The sequence below is a fragment of the Erithacus rubecula genome (genome assembly GCF_903797595.1).
Source record: "Erithacus rubecula genome assembly, chromosome: 6".
In the NCBI taxonomy this organism is placed as follows: Eukaryota; Metazoa; Chordata; class Aves; order Passeriformes; family Muscicapidae; genus Erithacus; species Erithacus rubecula.
Genome location: NC_136688.1, coordinates 35827227 through 35853550, shown reverse-complemented (window position 1 = coordinate 35853550; position 26324 = coordinate 35827227). Strand labels below are relative to the sequence as shown.

Genomic DNA, 26324 nt, shown 5'->3' with positions numbered 1-26324 from the left:
ATACATAAAAGATGTAACCAGCCCTGTCTATTGGAAAGACCAACTAGCCTAGCAAGAATAATTATGCTATAGCCACCCAGCCAAGTTTGTGAATCCTGCTGGAGCTGACAGTGGGAGATATCCCTGTGTTTGTAAAGTTTGCAATCCAATCAGCTAAACAGGACATACAGTGAGAGCAGGAACACAGTAAGTTGAAATGATTTTCTAGAAGTCATTCCTGTCTTCAGGGTCTCCTGAGTCCTTGTTCAGTGCTCTTACATTGGACCACACTGCATTTATACTCTCTGCATAGATCTTGAATTTTTCTGAAGATGAATGTTACATAAAACATATCCTATTTCAGAGAGAAGTGGTCATTCAGAAGATTAAGGTCTTTTTCAAATGGGGTGTTCATCTATGCCAGGTGGTATGGTAAATCTGAGTCATAAATATCTTTTATTTCCTTGGTCAGATAGTGCAGTGAAAGTGCAACTTGTCATTTTTGACTTCCAGTTTCAAGAGCATCAAGAATTTGAGTTTCTGAATTTGTTCCTTCATTTCTCAGCAAGTGACATATTCTCCTGGATATTAAATGCTTAAAATTTAAATTATACAAAATTACTTTGTTTATCCCTTTGGATAGTTGATTTTTTTTCCTGCAGAAATATATCTAACCTGATCTTATGCCAAATACACTTTACATTCTGGAAACTTCTGAAATCTTTACAGCCTAATCCTGCTGTTGGTTGATATGCTGTCATAGAAGCTGTCCCTATTCTCCTGCTTTCCAGTCAGGGTTATCCTATCTTCCCTTGCAGATCAATCAAGGTATTTTGGGATGGAACACTTTTTTCTGCCTTCTAGTATAGTCATATGGTTTTGTAAAATCTAATTAAATGTGGCTGCATTTGGGCTGCTGCCCTTTTATTAGGAAATGCTAGTAGGACGTGAGGAAGGGGGAGCAGAGTTATTCAAATTTGTGGCTCTGAATTTAACAAGCAGTTTGAAGATTGTCTTCTGCATTGAGAAAAACACCAAAGTCAATCATAAATGTAGTCAGTCACTGAAACTTCCAGAGAATTATCTGCCTTCACTGCAGGCACAGATAAATTAGAGATTATGGGCCTAAGTCTTTTTTCGCACAAGGGTAAATCAGGAGCCCCATCACTGAAGTCAACAGATCTCAACAAGAAAAGAATTAGGCCCTATGGCTTTTAATAAGAGGAATACAAAGAGTTTAATTACAAGGAATCAAGCTGAACCTCCCTTCCCCCATACACAGACATTGCACACGTTCTCTGGCAAAGTTTGTCTCTTGCAACATTTTTGTTCTTCTGTTATCCTTACCCTAATCAGATACTACCAGTGTGCACATAACAGGGACTTAGATGCTATAAGGATGGGGATCATTTAGATATTAACATGTAGGGATGTTTAAGCACTAGCAGAGCTGTAGCTCAGTTCCATGTCCAAAAACCTGGTGAAATCCCAATTATGCTGCAGTTTTTGTCCTCCATATTATGATTCAGAAAAAAACCCAAAATCCTCAAAGAGGAGTTCCTATTCTGTGCCAGGGAGGGAGTTTCTCATGTAAGCAATACCTCTTTAAGGATTAAAAAAATGCACAGCACATGTAAATTAACAGCTGCTGGAAATTCAAGTAATACAAATATAATGCTCTATTTCCACATATTTAAATGATCTTATATGCCTATAAAAAGATTTGAAAATAAATCACACAAAGAATTACATTTAAGCCATCCTCTATGAAAACCTCTAGCAAAAAAAAAAAAAAAAAAAAAAAAAAAAGCAGGTGCAAGACAAAGATCCCAGTTGTGGAATATAAATAATAGTTTAGGAGTAATCAGCTGTTGCACCAGATTATTTTGAAAAAAATGGAAATACTTACAGTCTAAGTGACTATGTCTAATGCCTTCCACATCTTCAGCATGAATGAAGTGGTAACATCTTTTTCCTACAATATCTACAGGGGTCAGATCCATGTAATCACTAATCCTAAAAAGGAAAAAGAACATACAGCCTATAATTCGAGAAAGAAAAGAACAAAAGAATTGTCAAATGACTCAGAAAGTGAAATCTGCTAAAAAGTTTTTTCAGCATTATATAATTTGAATGGAATATCTGTATAAGTGAGGCAAGGCCTTAGAGGAAAAAAAAAGAAAGAATTCTTTTTAAAGAAACCTGGAAATTATTTTATCCATTTAACTAAGTGGAAAATTAAATTCTAGTACATATTCCCCATGTAGCATAACACCAGGACAATATAATTCCATGAAATTGTAAAGCATTAGTGGCAATCCAAAATCCTCATTAAAAGACAAAGATGATTCAAGGTTACATAATAAAGTAGAAACATGTTATGTTTATACCAAATGATTAGAGACACATTTCATTTCAACAGATTGGTCTTCTATTGGGTATATTCATGAAAAAGCTCTTCAACCATTTCTTGGCACCAAGTCCAAACTCGTATTTCAAGGGATATAATTTAAATGCTGAGACACACAGATGCCTCAGGGTGTTATCTTTTTTAGTCTAATTCATTTGGGAGCTCAGCTTTAACTCTGGGTCCTTTCAACTGGGACTTTGTTGTTTATTGCACATAGAAACTTTAAAATCTATTCTGCAGCCCTTAGTGTGTGTGTGTGTGTGTGTGTGTGTGTGTAAACTCGTATCATGGAGAGTCAAGGTGTCAATGTCCTTAAACACAGTACAGAAATTAAAAAGAAAATTGGAAAATGTCTTGCTCAAACAAGCATTTGAAACTATGTCTGTTTTCTAGACATAGAATATTTTTTTTAGGGTTTGAAATAATCTGCAATGATTGTGGTACATTCTATGATAAGATCTGGAAGAGGAAATCCCATCCTGCTTGCCTAGTAGAAAGGGAAAATCTTCAGGCAGACCACTATCCTGTGGTCCTGTAAAACATATGCATAGGCTTGTGCTTGAGCAGATCAATGGTTCCACTGACTTACAGGACTGTTAACATGACTGAAATTTAAAGGCAGGTATATGGTACAGTGTTCTGCTGCATTTGCTGAAATTGTGCACACATTTGTAGGCTTGAGGCACAGGACTGTTTCTGCATTTCTGAAGGAACTACTGACAACCACTGTCATGGCTAGCAAGCCAAACCTCTTCCATGTGCTTATTTCCTTTTGGGCACATTTTACCAGATGTGGTATCACAGTCCACATTAAACTGGCTGTTGTCTCTATCCACATGGTCTCCAATCCATAACACTTGATTCTGAAAACACACAGACTGATCCTGACTCTAGTCTCTTAATTTTGCTTTTATTTATTTATCACCATGTGAGATGATTTTTCCCCTGCAGGTGCTTTTCTCACTCCACTGACTAATAAAGAAGTCCTAGATTATTTTAGATGGTGAATCTTAGATGACACAAATCCTACATTTGCAAAATAGACACAGATTAACATGTCATGTTTTAGGAAACAAAATTTTGCATCTCTATTTTACACTCTCAAAGAAAAATATTAATTTTTACAAATAGCTAACAGATCTTGACTCAGGGAGAAGCTAATGTGTGGCTAGTTTGTGCACTGAGTCCAGGATTACGAAGGAGATCTCTTCATTCAGAGGAAAGTAACAAGATGCACCCAAAGACTTGAGTAATGTCACTCCTGCTCACTGCTGTTTCAAGCAGGCAACCACTTGGAAAAGTAGGAGTACTATTGATCTCACCCCTGCTGATCCAATGGTCCACTGTGAGCATTCATTTCAGTTAAGTGGCATGGCTTCTGCTCCACACTCCCTGCAGCTGCCAGTAACTCCCCATTGCTCCATAAATAGTGCTTACAGCTGGCCCAGCATGGATCCATTTTTCTCTGTTTTCATCAATGTTGTGCTTGCTTTACTGTGGCACCACAAAGAATTTCGTAGCTGCCTGCAAGTGCCAGGAGTCAAGCCCATATATTCAGGGAGGGACCCTTATCCCCTTTTCTATAATCCCAGAAGAGAGATCCCAACGTCCCTGACTCAGAGAACAGCCCTGGCAAACACCCAGGTAATTAATCTGACAGCTTCAATAAGCTGTTCCGTTAATTCCTTCCCATCTTCTGTTTTGGTTTGTTTTTTCCTCATTGCTCCAGTTTTTACAGTCACACTCTGCATTGTAGCTGCTATGAAATCCGGGTTCTGTCAGTCTTATTTCATTTTCCACAACTGGAAATCCTGCTGCCTCAGTGAGATCACATTCACCACTTGGCACTGGCAGAAGTATTTCTACTATTTGAAATCACTTTTAAAAACTATTTTAAACAGATATTAAGCAGGAGCTTAGAGCGGAATTATTGTAGCATACATTAAAGTACCACTGTATGTATTCTGCATTAGCATGAGATAAAATCCATCACAAACAAGGAAAAGTTGCTTTACAATGTTGCCTTCAGCTTAAAAATTGAAAAAACATTAAGAAACTCAACACTTTCTTGCTGTCTTACCACAATTTACTGTGTCTTATCAGCCCTTTCTATGTGATTACCAATCAGTGCACCTCACCTAATGAATTTTAAAGTTTTCAGTGATGTTTTTCTCAGGCATTTGAAAGTTTTATTGCTACATGAATATAAAGGGAATGTTTGAGAAAAATGTTTAATTAAAAAAATAAAACAACAACCCACACATACAATTTAGGGCTCATAAAAATGCCAAACTCACAGCAGTGAAAGGATACATCTTCCTAATTTGGCCTAAAAGTTCATATCATACTTGACCTGATGGAACAGTTCCTTTTCCACATCTTTTGATTCCTGGATTTTTTTATGGAGGTTGCCAATAAAGGTAGCAGTAAGTGCAGATGATTTTGTTAAAAGGGAATCTGTTCATTAGGAACTGGATAGATACCAGAAACTCATTTCACAGAGGCCTTTCAAAAACTCTGCAGTGGTAGCAGCTTTCCATTACTACCTAGGTAGGTCAGAGTGAAATCAAAGACTTAAGGAAAAAGTTTTGTTCTAGATCCTATTCCTTATCCCCAGAGCTCTTTTGCCAGCTGCCAGATTATACAGTATCTGGATATTCACTGGGTAAAGTCTCAGGCAAAAAGCCCAAATTTTAATGTCACTGTCCTCTTTTACCGTGACTTTGTGCAAGCCACTTTCCATGAAGCAGTTTTTCCAAGCTTAAAAATATATATTCACTTCTAAAGAATGCATTGGAAGTATAGATGAAGTGTTCTAATATTCAACTAATATTATTAAAAAATGTATTGCAGCAGTGCAGCAATGTGGCAGCAAAGACAACCTCATAATTGAAGTCCTAGTTTATTTTGTTTAAGATCCTAATTCAACAAAACAATTGAGTTTATCCTTTTAAATAAGAGTTTCTATTGATGTGCTATCCTGATCATAGGTATTCCATTATCATCAAGCAATTATGACTGCTCGTATCAGAGAGTTCCCACTCAATTTATGATATGCCGTGTTGCTGTCACAAGAAAAGTTTGCAGTAGTCACCTTGTTTCTTCAACTTTTTTACAGAAAGTCCCCTTTGCAAAATTTCTTTTGGCTGCATTACCTTCCTTCTTGCTTTCCGACCTTTTCCCCATATGTCAGACTTCCATCAATGGACCCAAACTTAAATCTTATTATTTCCTTCTCAGATATTTTCACTCTGCTCTAGATACCTATTCCCTGGATTATATTTTTATTTTTCAGGACTCTGAGGTCTAAATGGTCTTGATCAGCCCCTCTGATCCCAGGCTTTCCCCTATCCCACCCACAGCCCAGAGCCCCATGGCAGCCCCTGGCAGTGCCAGCTCCCACAGCCCTGCCTGGCCATCAGCCCTCCTGACCCAACCCCATCCCACTCCACTGCCTGTCCTCAGGGAAATGTCAGTGCCAGGGCCTGGAGCTGCCCAGCTCCCCTCTGGGGTGTGGGATGTCACATCCTGCCCTCACAGGTCACCATGCCCCAGAGCTGTGGGCACCCAGCCCCCAGGGAACAGGCAGCTGAATTTAAATCCTCTCTCCTGAGATCACTCATCACTATCACATAGCACACAGCCCCCCCTAACCAACTCTTCATCACCTGTTCCCATTTCACTGATATCTTTCCTAGTATGCCCTCAACCAATTTTATTCTTCATTTTTCCCACCTCTAACTGCAACAGATCCCACCTCTCTAGCCTACTATCTAGGCCATCTGTGCTTCTGTTCCATTAAACACTGAGCACGATAGCTGTAATCTGCAAATTAGTTCAAAAATGGAAAACTTTAAAACTTCAGACAGAAAAACTTGTGCAGGGGAGGATGGAGGAGCATAAGGACAGGCATACAGGTCAGACCAACGTCTGTCTAGTCCCAAATCTTGCCTCTGAGAGGAATGGTGAAAGATTGTAAAAAGCAGAGAAAGCTTAGACAAATATTTCCTGGTGTATCTTCCCCTATTTCAGAAGACATCTCGCCGATTACAGTTTTAAATTTACCTTCATGTTCTAAGAATGTGTAGTAGTAGAAGGTAATGATGATGAGAGTGAATGCTCTCCTACAACACCAGGATGACATGGCAAGAGTCAAAAATTTCAGAACTTCTTGCTGAGCCCATGGAACAAAGAATACACACAACTAAAACAAAGAAATAAAGGATCTAAAGGCTGTACCTATTTTCACAATAAATGATATTGAGGTCCATGTTCACACGAGTGACAAACATGTGGCAGTCAATCCTGACTTCATTAATTGTGGGAGGTGGCAAGGCATGAGCAACGACAACAAGTCCCATGATTTGGCTGGGCACCGTCCGTCCATGTGACAGCGACACTCTGAGACGCAGCCGGCCTGTTATATGGATCACCTGGAAATACAAACAATAAAAACACCCCGTGAGCTCTGAACGCCGCTCTGACATCAGCTTCTTTCAAAGGATGGCTTTACTGCTCCCTATAATATTGGCTGTCAACATGCCCTACGTGTTCTCATGGCAAAAAGAACAAAACAGGCAAAGGCTTCACATCCATCAAGTAAAAACCTAAGAAATGCTGTAGTGCTGATTTTTGCTGCGTGGTGGTTGTTACACAAAGAAAGAAGACAACAACAACAACAATGAAGTAGAAATTCAACAAAAGAGAGTGGGATAAAACTGAAGTAATGAAGCTGGAAAATAATAAAGTAACCATTTTATAATATTTGGAAATTGAATATGACATAAGAATGGCCAGCAGTTTTGGAACATAATATATTTAATTGAGTTGGTAGTCACCTAAACCATGGAGACACTGCACACTGCCTTGAATTTCTTCTTTGTGGTTGTTAATTTGAGAAGCAACAGCCTACAGGTGCTCTATGAGCTCAGATGCAGGATGGTCTTCCTACATCCACAGCCAAGCACTTAAAGAGTTGGTAGACTTGTAATGCCTTTGCCTAGGGCACTAGGCATGTATGGAGAGCTCTGGGGGTGGTGGCTTTCTTCCACATGCACAAGATAATACCACAAGATGCTCAGATTCAATAGCATCTGTAAAAACTGCATCCCTTCTAAGAATGCTGCCTGAAACTCTGGGAAGATAATAATTCACCACATCTAGTTTCACTCCTTCAGGAATTCTGCATATAGATAAAGGGGTTGTTTTCTACAGTAAAAGAATATAAATACATCATATTGAAATGAAAATGCAAACTGCAGTTTCTGTACTCGTGGACAAGAGAGGCACAAGAATTGACAGTTGCAGGTTGTCACAGATTTTCCTCCTCAGACTCTGGTACAACATGAACATTAAGGGAACACTTCCAGGAGATAAGGGCCCCTTTCTCTGTCATCCCAGACTCCCTGCCCAGAGGTCAACAGAGAAGTTAGTCTGTTCCTGGGTCACAGGAGGAGATGACAAAAGTGGGGTAACTAGTGCACTGATACTCAGCTCACAAAGGCAGAAGAGAAATTCTTCTGATCTGAGATTGATAATAGAAATTGAGAGAGAAGAAAAGTTGTAATTTTTAAGATTGCATATCACAAAGTGCATCCAAATTCAAATCTAATTAATACTAATAGATTTGTGATCTAAGACTTGAAATTTGTTTATTTTTTTAACCTAATCATTGAAACATCTCCTTTTCCCACTATTTCACCTTTTGAGCCTAGCCAGTGGGGTGAATCAGAATGAGGAAAGTGATTAGCTGCTGTGTATGGCCATTTCAGTTACAGATTTCTGACCACCCATGTTTAAAGTAACTATTGCCTAAACTCACACTTTATGTACCTTTCAAGGGCAAACTACTCTATGAATATTTGAAAAAGTTCCTAAAGGCAAAGATGCAAAAATAGCATTTCAAACACACTTTAATTATTTCTTTTTCTTAAAACCTCATTAGCTAATGAAGAAATAGCTAAAAGAAATAGCTAAAAGAAATAGGATTAACTTCACAGGAGGGGCAGTAATAGTATATTTTGCTCCTTCGAGCTAGGCTTGCATATGCATCTGCTTTTTATCATTATCTGTCTCTTTTTATCATGCAGTTTCAGCTTACTGCAAAACTCAAATCTGTAAATGCTTGGAAAAATGCTGATGGATAACTGGTTAAAATGTGAAAATTTATCTTGTATGAACGTGCTATGCAAAAGTATAATTTTTCTGTTGTTTTTTCATAAGAGTCCTTATGCTAATATGTTTGAAGTTGGCATGAATGCTTCACAGAATTTTAAAGTTATATCATATATATATATATATATCTTCTTTGTATTTTTCTAAACCTTCATGTCATTTGTAGCTAAATATCAACATGATTTGTTTTTGAACAACTCTCTATTCAGGCAGTACCTACTTTTTTACTGGTTCTTCATCTGAAATACACTTCAGATGTAGTATTGCCCAAGAGACAGTTCCTAACCTGCTAGAACTACCTTATATTAACATTGTTGAATTTCAAGAGAATTTGCAGCCAAATTCAAATTGTTTAGCTTGTTCCTAATTCTACCATGGATCAAAACATGTTCTGAATTCCCATATGAAGCCAAATTTTAGGGGTCAGCACTCAATTGCATTCTGATTCCGTACACTGGGAAATGTACAGAAAACCACCCATCAGATCCAATGCCTGTGTGCCTCTAAAGAAACTGCATTTCCATGCCTGAAATCCCTTTCTATGATAGCATTAGTCAAATGCACCAAGTGGGAAAAATCTAATTGGTAGTAAAAAACAATTCTAACTGTCATGACCTTGTCTATATTGTGAGTATTGCCGCTTTTAACACTGGTTCATTTGAACTGGGATTAGGGGTGATAGGAATTATAGGGTCAATTATCTCCTGTAGCTAAAATTAATCTCTTTATAATTCAATCCCACAGCACTAGTCTATCATATCCTAAAGCAGTATTATGACCTTAATGAAGCTAAATTGCAACAATAAACTATTTTATGAAGGACAATACTTGGCTCCAGATGTAAATATTTAATAAAAATTTGCTAGGAATATACTGAAAATCAAAAGTAAATGCAGTTTTCTTTATAAATGCTTCCTTCTGAAAGGTTAGTCCTAGTCAATCTTTAAACTCTATTTTCTTTCTAGTACTGCCATGTGAATAGACAGGCACAGTGAGATGCCCCAGCGAGAGAAGACAGCGATGCTGTGTTCTGTCTGTTACAAAAACGGTGGGTGAGTGCTATGCTCCTGATCACTGCATTATCAGAAGCCTTGTCTGGCAAGAGCTGTACAGATTTCCCCATCATTTCTTCATCTACCTCTTAAATTGAATTAATAACAAGACTTTTTTTATGTTGCTGGTATCTGGATTGGGTTAACTGTCAGAGACTTCTTTGCTTACAAACTGTTTATTAGTAGGTGTAATTATGATTCTACAATTCATCCTGTAGAAACACAGGGAAAGCTTATGGTTGAAATAAACCATGTGACCTGATTGAGACCAGAATTTTGCTTAGACCATTCTGACCTACATTATTGCTTGTAGAATATAACCTTGGACAGGCAGATGGGTGAAGAAAAAAAATATTTTGCAAAAACAACACTTTTAACACTGGGAAATGAAAATTATCCATACACTATACAGATGTAATGCTGAAGCAAGTCAAATACTGTAAAAATCTTCTGTACTACTTAATTACTTTGCTTAAAACAAAAAATCTAAATCAACTTTGCCTGACACTCCAACACTGGAAAAAAATTATTTGGCTTTTATTTTTAGCTGATTAGAAACCGGATTTGCAAAATATTGTAAGTACATGTAAACACATGAGTTTATGAGTGTGGGAGTGTTAACAAGCCACTCTGGTTGGACAAATATATATTTCTTTTCCCTGCCATATGCTCTCTTTAGTCATCTGTTAGCGATATGCACTTAGATGTGCTCTACTAATGTCTACTCACTATAAACAAGCACATCACAAAGACCTTGATAAAACCTTCCCTCTGTCAATACTTAAGGAAAATAAAGCCCAGCAATCGAAAAACACATCTGGAACCTACTCATCATCCTTTAAAGCTAAATCTCACCTCTGAAGATGGAAATACTTTCTTTGTCAAAAGATATCTTTAAATATTATATCCAATTTTTTTTCACATACATGTGATGTCAGAGTAAGGACATGCATTACCAGAGGCTATAAAAACCTGCAAGCATGAAAAATCTGTGAATTTCACCTTTCAGATGTCTCTGTCTGCTTCAAAACTTAAACTTCCATTTGAAACAAATTTCTAAACTACTTCTTTTGTTCTCTGTGTAAATGACTATGCCAATTTATTGTGTGTGTGAAACCACAGCACTGGCAGTTGTTCCTCCAGGTCATTTAATGAGACATTAAATTTGAAATCTTAAAATGATTGTGTAGAATAAATTTTTAAATTTTAGAAAGCAGTTAGTGTGTGTACCTACGTGTCTGTTTAGCTACTTTATAAATGACTCACACATGCATTTATCCCCCTTTACAGAAACAACTGTTTCTGAAGTATACATACATACATACATGTATATATATATATATATATAATATATTTTTTTTGTTTTGTTTTGTTTTTGTCTCTCAAATATGCTATTTTATACTTCCAAAGTCAATACCTAAATCTTAAAACACAACCAATGTAAACTGATGAAACTGGCCTGACAGATATCTTACTAACTATACCCATAGTCTCTAATTTTTCTTTCAAAGAGTTGTGTGCTCCTTCACTCACTGATACAGATGCATGCATCTCAAAACCTGTCTGTGACACCAGTGAGACAAATGTTTTAACAGCCTGCAAGTTAGCGAGTTCCTATAGAGTTTCAGGTGATTTCTAAAGAGTGAACATTTGGAAGCAGACTTTCCTCCAGACTATTAAGAGAAAACAGAATCCAGTGTCACATTGGGAATTTACACAATAATATCTGAAAGTTTTTCCTTTTCTGACATAAAAATATAACCATGTCTATCAACCTAAATTTCAGTATAGGTTTCTTTATTTACCACACTTCTGTTCTTTCCTGCCCATGTTGCACTGCAATCACTACAACATTTATACTTGCTTATATTTTCCCATGGTCAGAAATTGTTTGTTTCTGTGTTTCCACAGCCCCATCCTCACTGAGATCAAAGCCTGCTCTCTCAGCCTTCATGAAAGCTTTGGGAGAAGATATCATTGGCTTATACTTATCATTCAGCAGTAGTTGGGATCTGAGAGGTCCAGTAAGGCTTTGTGTTTGCAGTTCTGTAATATTTCCATATCCCATTTCTCAGACTTACTGCATTTCTATAAACACTACAGTATTACTAACAGGAGATTCTCTGGAGCATGACATTTTGGAAAAAGAATGAGCCACTACAACTGTAATGTGCTGCATCATCCCAAATGTGCTGCATCATCCTAAATGTGTAGCAAGTCTGAGATGTCCCAAACACATCCAGCTTGCTGTGTGTAGGCTGATCAAGTCTCTTATCATGTACACTTAGCTTAACACACACTGAGCTTGCCATGTGCACTTTACATGATGGGTTTCTTCCATCATCTAAAGTAAAGTTTGTAGATGTTTGTTCCTGTTGAAACAATGTTAGATTTGCTACCTCTTTTAATCTATGAAATAACCATTTTATCATTTTCCCCTGTTAACATCAGCCATCTCCAACTTCATAAACACCATCTATCTTTTTTCTTGGACAGCATAACCTAATAACTTACCTGCTTATGGTAATTGTTCTCGATGCTTATTTGATTCAAAAATTTGTTACTTCAGTTTTAGCCTTGAAAAAGTGCTTATATGCTGAAACCCCTGTATATCTGGGGTCTTTTTCTTGACTACAGTAGTCCAACTAATAAAAGACATTGAGTCTACACAACGACCTTGTCCTATTATATCAAGTCTGCACCAGAACAAAGAAAGCAGTATTTAGTGCAGCTGTGACTGATACATTCAGAACCATGGTGGATGAAAATAAGGCAATAGTCTATGACTCCTGAGAAAAATCTTTGCAGTCAGTCTGGATTGAGTTAGGCAATGAATGCCATGTGAAACCACTGTTCAGAGCTGTGGTCTTGAACACCCATTCAAAGAATATGAGTCTGATTTCAAGGAGTGGGAACATTATTCCTAGCACATACATAGTCTCAAGGTCAATAGCCTCTTTTCCATCTACAAGTACATTTCAAATCCCTTCAAATACACCTGCAAAAGATAGCCTGAAAATGGAAATGGTATTTACATTTAAACAGCATGTTTGGTCTCAGGACGTATTTTATTGTTAAAAAGTCAATACTAGTTTTTTGGAGACACTTTAGGCTTTTTCCATCTTTCCTCAGTTATCACTCTCTCAAATAATAAGATTCAAAAGCTATTCTACTGCTTAAAATAGTCACAGGTAGAATTTAGGCTAATCCTAAGGGTTTTAAAAAAAATATCCTTATGAGACCTCAAAGTTATTGGTGCTTAAAGACAAGCATGATGTGAGAAACAACCCAGTGTGGTAGGCTCAGCTCAAAGCACTTGCTCAATCCCTAAAATGACCTGAGTAGAACATTACTGATTGCATGTGGGGAATGTTGAGATCAGCAGCAAGCACAATAGCCACTTTAATTCAAGTCACTTTCATTCAAGTACACTGCAGGGAACACATCTCTTCTGCTAAAGTTACTGTTTTGGGCACACATGCAACAACTACTTGTCCCTCAACCCCAGGATGCAGAAAGTTTATCTCCCACTTAACTCTGTCTAGATAATAAAGAGAAGGGAATGGGGACAGCTTTCTAACTCTCTACAAAAGAGTTAAGGCTAAAGAAAAATGTGATATTGCCCAAGTTACATTGGCTAGGCTAAGGTTATCTTATCTAACACTACTCTGTGAGAGTAATGTTAGGATATTGTATGATAAACAATTGCTAAAGCTGCCATTAAAAAACAAACGAACAAACAAAAAAGCATTTTCAAGAGTGCACAAATGTTTTTCAAGAGTTATCAAATCTTAACAGACTGGAAAATAAGCAGCAGATCAGAGGTTCCTCAAGTATTTATGGATCATTTAGATTAACATTATTAGATCCTAAATTTATGGCTTTTTCATTCTGCTATATAACACATGTAACAAATTAAAGTTTTTAATTTGGGATACTAGATAAGCAATTACCCTTCAGTAGAGTATAGCACAGCACAGTATTCTGTACTATATATATTTCTATCTCTATTGCCATGATGACTCTCATGTCAGAATTCTGATGTCCAGTCTTGCATTGGTATATATTGCACTATATATTGCATGATCAAGTCTGTCCTTTCAAAAGCACATTTGTATTTTAAAATATGTGAATGATAGGACATCTTTTCTGTGTTGTGATTATTTATTAATTGCAAAGGATTAGGAAGCTGCTTTTCTCTAAACAAAATATGTTATAGAGCTGACACTCCTGAAATCAACTTTATAATATAAACTCAAGAAATATTGTGTTGAGGCATTGCACAATTATAATTTTTCATTTATTTTGCTTTATGTAACTGCAAAGGTTTCCATTTTCATAATCAGCCCCTGCAATAAGAACTCCAAACTTTCCACTTTTGAACAACATCCTTTAAATATAGGCAGTATTAGGTTTTATTTTAATACCTTTGAACCTTTAATAGATGTCTTAATAACAACTCTACCAAAAGTATTGTCTTTTCATAATGCAAAACTTAAAAGCATTTGAAGATCAACATGAAAAAAACATTGAAAAAAAAAAAAAAGAAACTAAATGAAATCAACACACAGCAACCTGAAAAAGTAGCCATAAAAATTGGGTTTTTAACTGAATACTTTTTGAAGTAATTGGCACAAAGACTGTTCTAGTGCAGATTGCTGCAAGAGCGCTCTTGGCAAGAACATCATAAGCACTAGCAAAACTTTAATATGCTCAAACAGCCAAATACAAACTGACACCAGGAACCCATGTGTGGCAACAAACAGGAAAAAAAAAAATAGAGTATCTCAATTTAATACAAACCTACATACAAAGGGATCAATTTTTACAATTCGTGGTTTAGCATACAATACAGCTGTCCTCAGAGTGAATATAGAGTAGCTATACATAAGAAATTAGAATTATCAGTTCAGGGGAATTTCTCAAGAGTCCTTTTGATATGTAATACAGCAAATATAATGACTTAGAAACCAGACATCAATGCATTAAATGAGATCAGGTTGAGATCTATTTAGAAAAGACAGGTTTAAGCTGGAAAAAGAATCTCTTTGATATGACCTCCAGTGCAGACCATTTGCAGAAGGATTCAAGATGAGCAGATTTACCCTTGCATATCTGTTTGCTTCACAGCTGCTTTAAAATATAAACTCTAAAATTTTTAATATTGAGTTATTGTAGAATTAAGTCTATGTAGTAAAAAAGATTAAGACCTTGGGATTTTCTTGCACTTCTTGCAAATATTATAAATGGATTTTGTTGAACTCAGAGGAATAAATGAAACATAATTTAAAATCAAGCTAACATAATTAACTTATTTATAAATGATTTCTTATAGAATCTGGCTACTGCTGGTCAAGCTAGGAATCTGGAATGTCTCAGAATTTTCAGTAGTCTGCATCCCTGGTTTGTGGTCAATGCTCATTTAACCCTGAAACTCAAAAGATCAGTTCACTTTAACAGATTTGCCACTTCAAATGCCTTGGTGTTCAAATATGTTGCATTTTTTTTTTTCTTCATGGAACGTTTGAAGTCCCCTTTAAAAATAGTGCCTGGAGGATATTTTTTCCTTAATACTATTCAAAAAAAGTTGAAAGCATTTAACTATTGAAGTGTGCAGGGTTCCAATAAAGGAATGGTTGTCCCTGCCCATGAGCAAACTCTCTTGAACTTCGCTATTCCAGAATTTTGGTGGTTTCACCAGCAGTGAAATTTATAACTAAAAAAGGAGTTTTGTTGCATCATTTCCAATGCAGTATATCAGAGTGTTGGGAGATGGTGGAAAATGGCTGCATCATTCTGCAACAGAAAGGGTGAAAAGGTTGTTTAAAAAAGTCAATTTCAGCTCTGTATGTCAGGGCAACCAAATCTTGTTGCACTAAAGACAACTAATAATAAGTATACTTCAGATGTAGTTTCTTGATTTCTTTCTTTGCAGGGAGAAATAAAGAGGCTCTTTTAGTTTTTTTTCCCTACTGCTTTGTTTGATGTAGTTCTTAGCAGTCCAACAATTACCTTAGGTGATTCTCTGCAAGGACTTGATAAGTGAGAAAGGACTAGATAAAACAAAATATCTGATATTAATGTATTTTTCCACACACAGAGAAAAAGATATAGAAAATGCTGTTGTCTGTAAAGACAGAAATGGATTTCCTGAGCCAACCTTGATTAAGACAGGAATGTTTGTGTTCTGCTCAAGCTCTCCAACTGTGGTTGCAGCCCCAGAACTCGTTCTGAAGTTAATAATAATAAAAAAATACATACATTCACTCTTCCTAATTTTGTGGCTAAATAGGTAGAAAGAGCTGAGTTTTGCACATAGTAGGGCAGGGACTCACAATGGAGAAGGCTGAGGACTAATGTTCAAATGTCATTAATACTAAGGTTCTTCTGCTCATGCTGATGGTTTCTGATGCATGCTCCTACAGTGAAAAGCAATTGTTTTGTTTATTTTAATGCTTGTATGCTTTCCCCTAGCATGGCCCAATTTTTTGCTGGCTGTACACAAGCACATAAGGTCTACCCAAAGATCTTGGACAACAGAATGTGTGAGCTTTCCTGCAGAATGCCACAACTGTGACAAAAGCAAAAGTGGAGATAGGCAAAAAAAGATTAATTTCCATAATTATTAATATGCTTCCATTTTCCTCACATCAATGACACTTATATGAATCTAAATGAAAAATTTTCAGTATAAAGGAGAAAATAGACTGTAAGGAATATGAGCTGATTTTATAAAAATTACTACTGCAAATTTCAGAAAAGCTTCTGGAGGTGAATAGTAATGCCTCCACATCCAGATGACAAAAAGGAATGATCATAAGAGGGGAGGCAAAATTCTTCTGGTATGTCTGCCAAGATCTAATACCAGTAGTTCTCTGACTGTTCTCATTGTTAATTTGAACAGCTTTAAATACACTTCACCTGGTCCTGATAAAGAAAGTAGCATTGAAACTGCAAACCCCAAGCCCAAAAGTGGCTTTACAGAGACCTGGACTGCAGGAGAAGGCTGGGGCACACCTTGACAGCTCTGCCAGAGGAGCAGCCATGGGTCCTGCCATTAGGAGACAAAGTCCATTCATACGAGAGATGAGATTTCTCTTTGAAGAAAAAACTTTTATCCACTTGGAGATGGATGGTCTTTGCAAAGCTCTGACCTTCTCCTTGACAGCTACAAATGGACTACTATCTATGATTTGTTTCCATAATCCACTTAATGCAGCAAGCTAGATTATAGATAGCAATTTATTTGTAAAAATCATAATAAACCGCCATTGTTTTAAATGCTAAACATGGATAAATGGAGAAGAAAAACTGATGAGACAAGATTCGTGTTCTTGAATCTACACCAAAGAATTATGGCAGACTCTTGCTTTATCTGCATTGGAATCAATTTAGTAATTTTTAATTCACTGATTTTCTGTTGTTTGCTTAACATTTATTAATTGATTGTCATTCTCATGCAATTAATTCAGAAGTTGGCAAGTTTAACATGCAGAGATTAATTTTCTTTTACTAACCCACCACTTAGAATTCCTTTTTTTTTTTTTTGGAAAAGCAGGTTACCAAGAAATTACCACCACATCAATCATATTTATAAATGAAATACAGTAGGGGTGTTGCATGCCATCTGTCAATCCACACTGAACCTTTCCTTATAACTGGGTAAGTTTTTCTATGTAATTCAATGAAATAACCAGGAAAAGTTAGGACAGCTCCGTCGTTCACACACTGCAGTCCTAACCAAAAGTCAGTTTGAACACCTAGGACTTTTCTCAGCAAGGCTGGGATTCTCTCATTTGAGAGTATAAGTCTTAGGTCCCATGGAAATAAATGGTATGGCTACCCCATCACCCAGTGGTCACAGCATCTGCACCTTTACAACAACCCACAGGTTGCTCAGCTGTCAAGTGTTTCTCATCTGGAATGAGAGCCATTCATCTGCCCTTCATGTCACCCTCATTTATGATGGCTGAAATGTTTATTCAGGAGGGGAGTACAGATAATGAGCAAGGTTTCTTTGCTCTTAGTTACCAGGGGCTATTCACAAGACTTCAGCCTTGCTCACTGAATTCCTCATTGCAACATAAACCAGCAGAGTGAAAAGAAAAATAGCATTCCCTACTCTCATTATTTTATTATGGTTTTCACCATACTTGGTGTTTAACTGAAAGCCCCAGCTTCTGGGTTTTTTTGGTTTTTTTTGGTCTGTGTGTCACTTAGGCTGCTGCTGTAAAGTAGACAAATTGACAAAATAGACTTTTTTATAGAGAGAGGCAAGGAATATATCTTGGATAACAAATATCTTTGTGGCCTATATAAGGGTAGAATGGACTGAAGCATTTTGATCTCAAAATGAGGATTTAATATCTCTCACAGACAACACAAAGGTTCAGAAAAATATGCAGTTGGGTACAAGAAGACACACAGAATGAATTCAGCAATGCAGACTGTAAGATACATGAGCGTGCAAGCTGTGATGCATGGAAGTGCTGCAGGGCTTGTAGGAACCAAACCCAGACATTTATTTATTTTTGCACAGAAAATAAAATGTGAGCTTTCTTCTTTCTCCTGTAATGTTGGTAAGAAAGCTCTGTAGAAGAAAACAAATCCTTTCGGCATTTGACCTAAAATCTGAAGTTAGCTCTTCATCTAACAACTGAGGGTAGAACACACATGCACATTCACCTGTACATTAATCCCATGTGCAGCCCACTGGTTTAGTGAGACTAGATCATGGTCTATTTGTAAAATAAGACTTGAAATGAACTAAAAGATTGTGAAAAATGTATACAATATTTAACGAATCAAAATGAGTGGGTTTCCTATAGAAAACTAGTGTGTATACCTTAGAACAGCATCTTTTGGACAGATTTTAAAACTTTCCTATGGACATCTTTACTAAGCACATTAATTCTCTGTTAAAATCTATGGAATCATTAATATTTTGTTAACCTGGTAGTATTTTTCAGTTAAAAAAGGAAAACAAGCTAGAAACATATGTAAATTTTGAAGATTTTTGTATACTTTGACCTGGTGAGTCATTAGTAGCTCACTGCACACCCATCTACACCCCTATTCAGTGGTGCCTGGTGGTATTGCTTAGACCATGTAAAACAGCTCAGGCTTTGGCTTATTATCCTGTTTAAGTCACCTATATTGTAATTTCTCCACTTTCATCTGCTTATGAGGAGCACCTTCCTTAAATCTCAGGTGAAATCCCCAGGACACCTCATACAAACATGTACTTTGGATAATTGACTGTCTGGTTTAACAGCTAAATTTAAAGCAAGCCAGGGCTATATATAGGCACTTTATATTTTGTTGGATATATTTTCTGGCTTTTTGGGGTATTTGCTGCATGATTTGATAAAAACTGAGGCTAAATGAACTCTACAATTTGTATTCCTACGGGCACAAATTTATTGGCTTGCTTTTTTTTTTTTTTTTTTTTTTCCCTTGGCTGTGTCTGTAAGGTTCATTACTTACAGTTACTGCAGAATCAATTTGAAATGGCCAAAATCAGTGATGGAATTTATAGCACAATAAATATACTGCCATACAAGTGCTGCTACACATGAAAGGGCTTCAGAATATTTTCAGCAATCCTTCTACACAGCAGAGTGTTCTGTTTTTATCAATTTAACAGAATCACCACAGGTATATTCTAAGAGGTGTAATCCTGACAGCTACACAGCAGATTTTCTCTGAGGCAGATATTTTTACAGGAAAACAATATTATTGATAAAATCTTAGCATATCAGAACACAAAAAGGAAACTGCACACATCTTTTTCCTTCTCCACAACAGGCATTTGCAGTTCCATTTCACTCACACAAAAAACCGCCCTGAACAAGAAACAGTTTATGAAGGAAATATGCTCACTCTCCTTCAGATATATATTAATTAATTATCAGCACTATGTGGAAATGTGGAGGGCATTTGTAGCTAAAACATAAAGTATAGCATCAGCAGTTGCCTGTTTCTAAAGTCTATAAAGATTTACATTTCTACTTAGTACATTTTTCTTTCCAAGTGTCTCTATTATAGACATCTCATATTTTACATCATTTTAAAGCACAGAAAGTTTTAACTTTAGAATGATGCATTGTGAAAAAAAGACAGAAAAGACAGATGGCAGGCTGTCCTCCCCAAAACTCAATTTCATAATATGCATGTGATTGCTAATAGGCAGGCACTAAAAAACAATTTTCCTTGACATAGAAGAGCTGATAAATTGTCAACATAAACTTTGTCTGTGGTTGCTCCAGTGATCTAAAGCTCTTCTGTGAGCTTTGTACCATCAAAGTCTGCATCTTCCACCCATATAAAAATTTATGAATGCATATGACTATAAAGTGGCTGAAAACAACTCATAATGCACATTTAAGTATTGAGAATCAACTCTGCTTCTTCAGGAAAAACTGTGTCCAGTGCCCCATTCCTAACCTGGACATAGGGCTGTGGGAGATCCAGGCTGGACCCAGAGATGCCCTGTGAGCTGAGCCCAGCAGGGCTCTGCATTTAGGCATCTCCTAAGCACAGGGCATGTCTGGTGCTGGACTGACTTAACCAACAATAGTCTCTGTGCACTCTCCAACAGTGCAAAGGATCACAAGAACTGAAAGCTGCTGATTTTTGGAAGGAATTATACACTTCTAAGCATTTGAGCAAGGAGAAATTAATGAAAAATCTAGTGAGATAACAATTTCCAAGAAGAGAAATATTTATCTTATACCTCAGACCTTCGAAAATATGTCAAAAGTGAAAGGGGCCACTGTGATTATATGAAATAAAATTGAGCATTCTGCTCATGCATGACAAATTCTTGGGGAAAATGTCCAAATTACTTGTGCAAGAAGGAGACTTGTTCACATTGGTAGTGCAGAGTTCATTTCAGATTTAAATATTTCACTGTAACTGGTATCTACTAATTTTGATTTTTAAAAAGCTTGTAACTATTAAATATTTTCATGCCTCTAAGAATTCAGATCTTATTTCTTAGAATAACTGAGAAGCAGCAACTCAACAGCAGATGAGCTGTGACTGTTATGTTATCAACATATTTGCCTGGAACAAAATAATGTGATGACTCCACCACATATTTAATTGCAAAAATTCCTTGAATTTGATTGTGAAAAGACTGAAACATTTTAAACAGATTTTTCTTGCTATACAGAGGAGAGTTGCACTATTTGCAAGTATGTGACCAACTCTGTACAATGAAGCCCTGGGAAGAACATATATTTCTTGAACTTTCTTTTGATGGGGATAATACTGTCAGTTTTGAAGGCATCAGCCTTTCATGCTATTGCTTTAATTTTATGCAATATATATTTCTCTCTAAATGTTCCCTAAAACAAGCAAGCAAACAAAAAATCACAAAAAATCAGTAGAAAAAGAATAGATATCAAACTTTGAAAATATTGTCAGATATTAGTAGGATACACTCTTTTCTATGTATATTTGGATAGAGTCACTGATGTGCTACATTTGGTTTAGGATGGAAAAACATGCAAAGACAGGAATTATAACTGAATATGTGTGTAAAAGAAAGGGGAATGGGAAGGTCTAATGTGCTATCAGAAATAAAAGTGAAAAAACATTGTTTACCACTGTTGAAACAGACCTTGTCTGTGTCCTTTCAATAGCAAGCTATTCACACAGCAATGAGCACAAGTTCAGAGAGATTAAAATATTTATCCATAAAAAGTGAAATAAAACTTGTAACCCTCCTCAGGGTAACCTCTTCAGAGCTTAGACCTCTTTATGCAATTTATATGAATTTTCAGTAAAGATTCCAATATGAAATTTTTAAGAAAATTATCACTTCGTGTAATACACTTAGTGTTTTCATTTGTTTGCAGTATTTTTTATGAATTTCAAGTAATGGTGAAAATTAAGATAATTGTGCTCTCCAGGCTTATTCTCAGATACCAATAATTTTCCTTAAAGCAGGCACAAAATTCTTGGTTCTACGGAGGAACAGACAAAAAATATAGCAGTGAAAATGAAAATTACTTTTTTCATACTGGTTAGAGATGCATTAAGGTATATAAGCTTTAGGGTCAGTATAAGCCTTGCTCAGCTTTCTTTAAAAGCATTGGGAGTAATAAAGACTTCCATTTTATCTTCAGTGAAATAATACTGCTGAAATATCACCTCATTTTTGATGTCAGCAGTGATTTCTTTTTACCTCCATGATGTCAAATGGGAATTATTATTATTAGAATGACAGCTTCCTAATGATGCTGTAAAAAAGAGAAACTGAAACTCTTTCCACTAAACATCTACATTCTGCTTTCTGCATAGGGCAAAGCAGTTGAGTTTAACCAGACACCATTCTTCAGGCAAATCAAGAGGCAGCTCAAACACTGAGAAAGAGAAGCAGCTTAAACAGGCAGAAACAGAGGCATTATGGCTTTCTTAGTTATATAGTGGTGAATATGCACTCTGAGGAGTAGAGAGAAAGGACATTTAAACTGCAGCAACCCTCTCTGGGAAACATGCTCTGAAACACTCATGATCAATTTTCTGTTCTAGATGGTAAAACAGGCACATCAGGGTCCAGATCACTACCCAGGAGCCATTGCCCAGGTAAAGCCAGGGAATTAAAGCCTCGTGTCATGGCCCCTGTCCAACTTTTGCCTTCATGGCACACTGGGGGGGGGGATATCTGAAGTGCTCTGTGCCTTTTTTTCCTCCCATTTTGTCAAATGAGTAAGTACAGAAGAACGTTGCTTCATATGACACCAAAACATACTAATAAATTTGGGTTTTGAGTAAATGATGGACTTGAATCTTATGCAAACATCTATTCATGCAGAAAGTGAATAGCAGATGCAAACTGGTGCTATCTGCATCAGCAAATGGGGTATTTTGATTTTCTAATACACTTTAATCAAACATAAAGAGCTACAGTGAACAGTGATTCCCTACCAATTTTACATTTATTTATAACATGTATTGCTTCAAAGTAGTAAAGCCTTTAGGGTGGACACATCTATGGTAGATATGAAAAAATATTAATCAAATTGGAAAAAAAGAAGGTCTCTATGTAAGTTTGGGGCTTTTTTGATATAAGAACAGCAAAGCTTCCAAGGAGCCAAGCCATCTGCCAGACAAGGAGGTGATGCTGCCAGCCCTGCTCTTGTCCCACAGAAAGGTGGCAGGAATGGCAGCCCCAGGAAGCTCCCCTGGGCTAAATCCAATGGGCAGGAAATTGCATTTTGCTGCTGGTACATTGCCTTGTTTCCTTTCTAAGGAAAAGAATTGTGGAGTAGCTCTTCTACAATCAGTTGTAGGCCAGTTGAGAGCAGAAGTTGTTTTTTATTAACTTTGGTTCCTTCCTGTTTGTTTTGCTGAATGTTCTAGAAACTTCACTCTGTCTGGTCTGAGTACTTTCTTCTTTGGCATCTCATTTGTGTATTCAGGGGCAAACATCAAAACAAAGGAAATACCAGTCTGAGAAAATGAAGCGTGATGCACTAGAACACAGAGATGATTTGACAATATTCATGCACAAGGAAGAAAGGCTGAGGATGAGGTACAGCACCTAATCACAGCTGGCTCTGGGACGAACAGCTATTGTTATTTTTGGCAAGTCACTTGATACCTTGGTATGTTAGCACTTTCCAGACTCAGACGAGTGTTGCAAAAGTACATTCATTAATATAAACTACTTTATAAGCAACAGGAACAAAACCAATAAAAACATGATGCTTTGCACAGGTAAGAACTGCACATAAAGGTGAAAGTTTGAAAAATGTGGAAATCAATGTATGAGCCTATTTTCTTTTTTCAGCATACTTTTGTCAAAAGCTGTGAACTGCTGCAAGTGATAAAAAGGTTAAAGTATCTCCATTTGCACATCTAAAACAATCTTTAAATGATGAAAAAAGGTGGACCAAAACAACTACTGGCAGCAGTTATAAAACAGGGAATGGAAGCCGAGATGGAAGCAGCAGCACCTCTCTGTCCTAAAACAAATCTTGGCTTTGTGTGCTTCTCTGTGCTCCTATGAAAGGCATATTCCCAATCATTAACAGTGAACAGTGGCAAACAACATTGGTGGATAACTTAGAAAACACAGTGGACCAAAGACCTCTTTTCTTCAGTAGTCATTCCTACCTGGAAGCACAAACCCTTCTCCTAATGTGTAATAAGAGGTATTTTCTGGCTCCCTCTCTGCTGAGATCTCTTTGCTCTCATCCTACTCACTGAGCTCTCCTATTAACACTGCAATGGGTCTCACACTGCACTATGTCTAGATAATTAGTGCTGCTTATGAAAGTGTGTCAAACATTGTCTGTCTCTATGACTCAGTAACACTTGGTCCTTGAAAGAATACCAGATGTGCTTTGGAACTGCTCTCTGTCTGTTTTGAATATTTTTAATGTATCAGAATAAATCTTGTTCTCAGAATTTTCTCTCACAGTTATATCCACTGACTTTTAAAAAAAGGAGGCTTTAGAATTATATTGCCTAAAAAACCAGAATCAAAGGCAATTACTGCTAATTTGGTCATATTGTTATCTTTTTGTATCCCTTATGCTTTGATAATAGAATTCATGAAAATAAAAAATCTCCCAGAAACCAATCTGTGGTAACTCAATTTTACATTTTCTTTCCTTCCAGAACCCAGAACTGATTTCTCTTTAGCCCAGTTTGGAGGAAACCACAACTCTGAGGCTATCTGAACATTTAAGACAATATTTGAGGAGAAACACATCCTGACACAGGTGTCAGGAATACTACAGCTGCAGTCATTGTGAGGAATAATAAAACTTGAATTTTTCTGGTACAGAAGTTTGCTACTAAAAAGGCATTTTTTTAAACACTAACTAGTTAGTTTCAATAGTGCAACTGCAATAATGAATGTGTAACCTATATTAATTTTTCCAGATGGTAGAACAGTGCTATAAATCCCATTTAAAAGATGCTCAGCCCTGAGAATTTTTTTTTGTGAGAAAGTGGAATTCATATCTACTGAACATTTTAAAAAAAATTGTTAATGTGTTTAGATGCTGAGTGTGAACCAAGCTTTTTCAGGCAGCTCTCCTAACACAATCTCACAGTTCTATGTCAAGGCATAAAAATGAACCTCAGTCTTCTTAATCTGATTGCAGACCATTATTTCTTGAACCATATCTTTATATCTACAAGTAGATACTTCATAAGATTCAGATTGGCCCATTAGTATTTTGTTCTTTTTCAAGTCATGCTGCATCTTTACTAGCTAAGAGACTTCCTTTTGACAAAAAGGTCATCGATTTACATGGGTGAATTCTCGATCAGTTCTTTCTCACTGACAAATTACCTTTAAGTCTTCCCAGTGCTGAAAAGTCTGGGGAATGCATGTGCTGACATTTAGAAAACTCTTCACATAATGCTTCCTGATGCTGGTTTCTTATTCCTTCTTCACTCAATTAAAGAGGTGTGGTAGTAACCATGTGATAAAATACTAAATTCTTCCTTCTTCCTACAGAGAAATGTCAGGATTTCTTTCTGGGACTTGAGTAAAATACTTGACAGAAAAGATTTCAAGGGGGAAAAATATTAGAAGAGGAGGCAAAAATTTAGGCTAAACTGTAAAGTGGGATAAGTGAATTCCATCATTTGGAAGAGGGAATGGAACCTGTGTCTAACACAGGCCACACCCAAAAAATGTACCAATCATTATACTATTCCCTGCCTTCTCTTTCCTCCTCCATCCTAACCCCCTGAAGAGGAAGGTGCTTTTCTGCAGTGATATATTGGGTCCTTAAAGTGATTTTGGAGTAGGTACATCTTGTTTCTGAAATCCAGGTGACTCTTTCACTTGGATTAGAAATAATCATTTCAATTTTGGATTGAACTAAGAGAACAGTATCCCAAGGGAAGTCCAATGTAATTTGGTCTTTCTAACACAGTTGTTGACTCTCTTGCCCTCTTGGATTAATGAATCTAAATTCTGCCAAAACCTGCACTTCAAGTGCTCAACTAAGATCTGCAAATCTTGCCCAACTACTCAAGTTCTTCTAAAAGGAAAGAAAAAAGTGAATAAAGGAAGGAATAGCATGAAAAAGACTCATAGTAGAACCATGACAGGAATAAAATTTCAACAAAAAAAATTAGATTTCCATCTTCAAAATTGTCATTCAAAGAATTTTAACTTTAAAATCTAAATTTAAAATCTTATAAGATTTTAAATTTATTAACTGAAGAATTAATAACTTTCTAGTTATTATTACTGTATTTAAACTCTTTTCCTGCAAGCCTCTGAGCCTAAGAGCATTAAGAATAGGAAATTCTGATTCAAAGAGAGTTCTAGGGAACAATGAAAGGATAAGAGAGAAGAATTAATCATGTAATCACTTTTCCACTTACACTTTTAAGGTAACATAATTCATGGGAAAAGGCCATTACCTTCATCTTCACATATAATTCAGAACTAGTTATGTCAGTCCAGGAAGGGTCTATAAACAGGTTCATCTCATGCCAAAATTGTCTAGGGCAGGGTTTCTTTGAGGCCTACATATGTGTAAATTTATGTCTGCTTTTTGCTTCAACATTTCTTTTGACAGAAAATTAGTTTTGACTAGATCAACCTGAATGATTAATCAATTTCATTCTTGGACCGTTTTCACTTTTATGTGATTTTCCTAAGCCAGGGACCACTCATTCTGAAAATTGACTAAGCATCTTGAGAACCACCTCAATCATTTGCTGCC

General features: G+C 36.6%; 1 protein-coding gene across 7 annotated transcripts in view; it reads right to left on the bottom strand.

Annotated features, from left to right (window-relative positions):
• NPAS3 (neuronal PAS domain protein 3) overlaps positions 1 to 26324 on the bottom strand; it is a 582446-nt gene that overhangs the window by 24557 nt on the left and 531565 nt on the right. For all 7 annotated transcript variants that reach the window (XM_079310215.1, XM_079310216.1, XM_079310221.1 and 4 more), the window contains 2 exons: positions 6629 to 6822; positions 1889 to 1995 (listed from right to left, as the gene is read on the bottom strand). In XM_079310215.1, the coding sequence (XP_079166341.1) occupies positions 1889 to 1995; positions 6629 to 6822 (301 nt within the window). The remainder of the gene's footprint in view (positions 1 to 1888; positions 1996 to 6628; positions 6823 to 26324) is intronic.